General features: G+C 30.8%; 1 protein-coding gene across 1 annotated transcript; it reads left to right on the top strand.

Moving 5' to 3' along the window:
• Positions 1 to 635: 635 nt before the first annotated feature.
• Positions 636 to 3,638, top strand: LOC134237933 (uncharacterized; the record flags this gene model as incomplete). The annotated part of the gene is made up of 4 exons (XM_062720075.1): positions 636 to 839; positions 1,317 to 1,372; positions 1,495 to 1,632; positions 3,026 to 3,638. Coding segments are annotated over 4 exons (429 nt in total), but the record flags the coding sequence as incomplete, so codon positions are not given.
• Between the last annotated feature and the right edge of the window lie 671 nt (positions 3,639 to 4,309).

Below are 4,309 nucleotides of genomic sequence, written 5' to 3'. Positions count from 1 at the left end.
AAGGGGTCTGCCCTGTTTATTTACCAAAATCTTCGTAACCACTTGGGGATAGTTATCTTATCAGCTGTGTGCATTCAAGCAAGAAGTAGTATCCTGTGGTCCGCTACACTTGACACCCTGAATAAATACCATCTCATGCATTAAATAAAAGATAAGTAACATGCACTGAATAAAAAAAGAAGTTAGTCAGCTTTCATTTTTTGCTTTGAAAAACAAAAAAGGTATGACACAGGTGAAACAAAAATGGCACTGAAGAAAAGGGCATGGCAATGCGCCACAATAGTTTCCCTTTGATTTAACATTTAGTCTAATATTTTCATTTTTACAGCATAGCTCATGAGGTTGTGGTGGGGCGGGAGCAAAATATACTGCAAGATCAGCAAGAATAAAGTTATACATAAAATGTCCAAAGCTATACATAAAAAACATTTAGTCTAATATTTTCATTTTTACAGCATAGCTCATGAGGTTGGGGTGGGGCGGGAGCAAAATATACTGCAAGATCAGCAAGAATAAAGTTATACATAAAATGTCCAAAGCTATACATAAAAAAATTCAAACAAAGCATTTAATTTATTTATATTTTCAATTTAACGAAAGTGATCATATGTTCCCATATGGACTTATCATTTCAGGTGTCACCACTGCTGGAAACCGAAGTCAGCAAAAGAAAGATCATTTCAATTGAAGAAGACGGAAATGTGGTGGAAGTTAAACTCTGGAATGAGGAAAGCAACAAAGAGTGCCCTGTAGGAGAAATTGTCAAGCTGAAATGTCTGTCTGTGGATATTTACAAGGATAAATATTCATTAAATTCAACCAAAAACACAACCTGTGAGGTTTGTAAAATTCTTAATTGCATTATTATTGCAGGAAAATTTTTAATAGAATTCAAACAATATTCTAAAGTAATTAATTACTGGCCAGTGCATAAGAATCATTTTGCTTATGCATTGAAGTTTTTCAGTTACCTTAGTGACAGAAGTGGACTGTTAGCAATTATTAAATGTTTGTTCCAATTTTATGATGTCCACTGTTTAATTTCTGAGAATATATTGTGAATCTATCCAAAACGAATGTGTGAATAATTCACCAATGACCAAGCACAAGAAAATTGAAAATGTTTCTGATGGCGTGGGACTTCCATACAGAGCTGCCTCACACTGCACAATCATTGCAAATTTAATGCAGCTATTGGGACTCAAGATTCTTACAAGAGGATCATTACCAATACACTTGGTACTAAAATTTTCATTATCTAAAGCAATTAAAGTTGCATGCAGCAATTTTTAAATATACAGAACTTTTCTTTACAGATTCTGCAGGAGGATGACGACTTTGCTGGAACAATTGAAGCTGCAAATTTTGATCAGTATGTAAATTTGGTTGTATAAATATATACCATTTTAAGAAATATGATTATCTGAGAATTTCTCAAATTCTGGAAACTTTTCTCATATTTCATTGAAATGAAAAAATATTTTATTTCAATAGAGCTGGACAAAGCGTATACATTAATGGTATGATTCTGAAAGTAGAGGAGAGAGACCTCGACAGAATTTTTCCTTTGGGAATGTTCACAGAGAATGTCTCAATTGCTGGGAAAAAAAGGGGCTCCACAATAACAACCATGTAAGTTTCCATTGTTGGAATCATGTAATTATTTCATAATCACAACAAAAAGCATTTAATTTGATAAGAAATTTTGCATATCATGAACACATCTTCTATTACGCCCAAAAGCTTAAGTGAGCTTTTCTGAATAAGATATTCAATGCCTAATGACCATATTTAAATCTAATAAATGAATGGTGCGATTTTTGTAATCATCATATCCATTTGAAGGTGTTTACAAATAAAAATACTCCACCTAAGGATTTTACACAATTTTGATTATTGTCCAATTAATTGTACCTTGAATTTTACATTGAAATCTATGGGAGGAGCATGATTTTTAAGATATTGTAAAAAGTAATTTCATTTTCATACAAATCTCTTGGTAAAAATATGCATAAATCCTCTCTTTATTAAAATATAAAATAAAATGATTTTCAGCAGATATTTTGAGAAAATTAAAATTTTCTTATTTTTGTCAAGGGCAGGTAACTCTTAAAAAAAACTTGAAGCTGCAAAATGGCCACCTTCTAATATGTTACCAGTCATGTGAATTTGGTTTGTCTCACTTTCATCGTTATTTAGCAATACATATCTAACTACTTTAAAATGATTCTAAATTGTTCAGTATCCCTTCAATGGGGATTGAATGTCCATTTATTGTGTATTATCTGTTGTTTGTTTTGTACAAACTTTTTAGACTTCTTCAGAACCATTGACTAAATAACTTCAACAAAACTTGCCATAAAGCATCTTAATGAAGCTGATTCATATTTACAAAAATTAAGGGCCACATCCTCTTTCAAGGACGATAATTAAGAAATAATAAAATATGGTGAGATCATTTGTAAACATCCAGAACCGGTGAACCAGCAAAAAAAAAAAAAAAACGTGACATCTTCCTTGTATATTGAAGAAGATTCAAATTTGTTTAAATAATATGACCCCATGAGGTGAGATTGGAGCCAGAATAAAGGATTAAAATTTACAGAGGATTTCCTAAATTCCTACCATTTTACAACTGAGTCCAGGGTCTGTAGAATTGGAAAATTGATGTGAAATTGTTATCAGAATATAATATATTCAGCTTATTGACAGAGCTACAATTCAATATTGTTTTTGCTGGCAACTGTTACTTTAATAAATATAAATTGTCATCATAAATGACACCATTATTGTTGGTATCCGAGTCAGTGAAAGAAGTGATTTGAAGTCGGTAAAAGAAGTCATTGAGAAAATTCTGGAAATAATAGTCTAGCATTAGAGGAAAAAAAAGGGATAGCCAGATAATGAGAACCACACATCATTAGAAAGTAAAGATCACTGTACAGCTCATGAAAGAACATAAATAGATTGCATACACATTGTAGAACTCAATTGACCTTTTATTTACCATATTTGAATTTTTTAGTGAGACAATCACCCACAAAGATTCTGATTGAATTGAAGGCAAATTCGAAAAAGATGGTTACCAGAGGAGAAGATGATCAAGGCATTGATTACAGCCAAGTAGCTGAGCCTGTCAGTAATTCCGTAGAGTTCCATAGAAAACCAATCAATGTAGGAATAGAAGTGTTAATTTTTTAATGTGACTGTCATCCATGACCATTCCAATTGAATAAAGAAAGAGCAGGTTTTCTGACACCATAACTAGAACAGAAGATGTTCAAGATTGGAAACTGTAGCTTTAAATCAGCTAAATAGCTATAAGTAAGGCCAAAAATATATACTTTTGTTTCCAGTCACTTAACTGTCCCTACATTTTACCACCTGACCCAAAAAGTTTTTATGGCAGATATTGTGATCCATAAAAAACAAGTATTATTCCCCTTAATTTCTCTGAAAATGATCCCATTTGTTTTTTTATCACAGTACATGCAAAAATTAAAATGTCTTAAATAAGTATGTAGATTTACTTTGAAAACAGATAAAAATGTACTGGTAATGGCAGCTATTACTGAATGAAAGGTCTGACTAATATCAGAAATAAAACCTTATTTGTTTAAATAATAGCATCATAAAACCTGCAGAAATTGGAATCTTAAATTAGTTTATCTACTTTAAGAACTCTGAAAATTTACAAGAAGATGAAAATAAAAACATATTTTATTGCACACTATTAATAGCAGCCATTACTGAACTTGTGTCTGACTAATATAAGAAATACTCCACTAGAGATTATTCTTTACAATATAGACTACTCTCAGGAGATTTTATGTAAAAGAGGGGAAATATTTTTTATTTCAAAAAAAAAAATGTGGAAGATGCATATTTAACACAAAGATATATATATGTATATAGAAAATAATATAATGTTAAATTATTTTTCAGAAAGGCTAATATTAAAATCTACAGAAAGTATGTATAATGATAAATTCTCACACTGACTGTATATTTTGTTCTCCATGTTTTTTTGTTTTGATATCATTTTTTTAAATGTCACATTTCCTAATTAGGTAAAAATGAGGAAATGAACATGTAACTATGAGACTTCATAAAGCTGTTAGTTTAATAGGATGAATCCACACTACACACTATGCTACAAAGACAACTACAAGTGTATTTCTAAAGGCATATGCAAAAAATGTGAAAGTTATTTATCATATTTTTAGATTGGCTCAGAAAAAAGAAACCTAAGGCACATTTTTTTTCATGTTGCATTATAATTAAACATAAGACGGGGTATTCATGTCAT

Source organism: Saccostrea cucullata, unplaced genomic scaffold (assembly GCF_032062105.1).
Source record: "Saccostrea cucullata isolate Sc308-1 unplaced genomic scaffold, CSIRO_AGI_Scuc_v1 ctg14855, whole genome shotgun sequence".
Taxonomy (NCBI): Eukaryota; Metazoa; Mollusca; class Bivalvia; order Ostreida; family Ostreidae; genus Saccostrea; species Saccostrea cuccullata.
The sequence above is the reverse complement of the archived record's forward strand: the minus strand, read 5'-3'. Positions and strand labels throughout refer to the sequence as shown.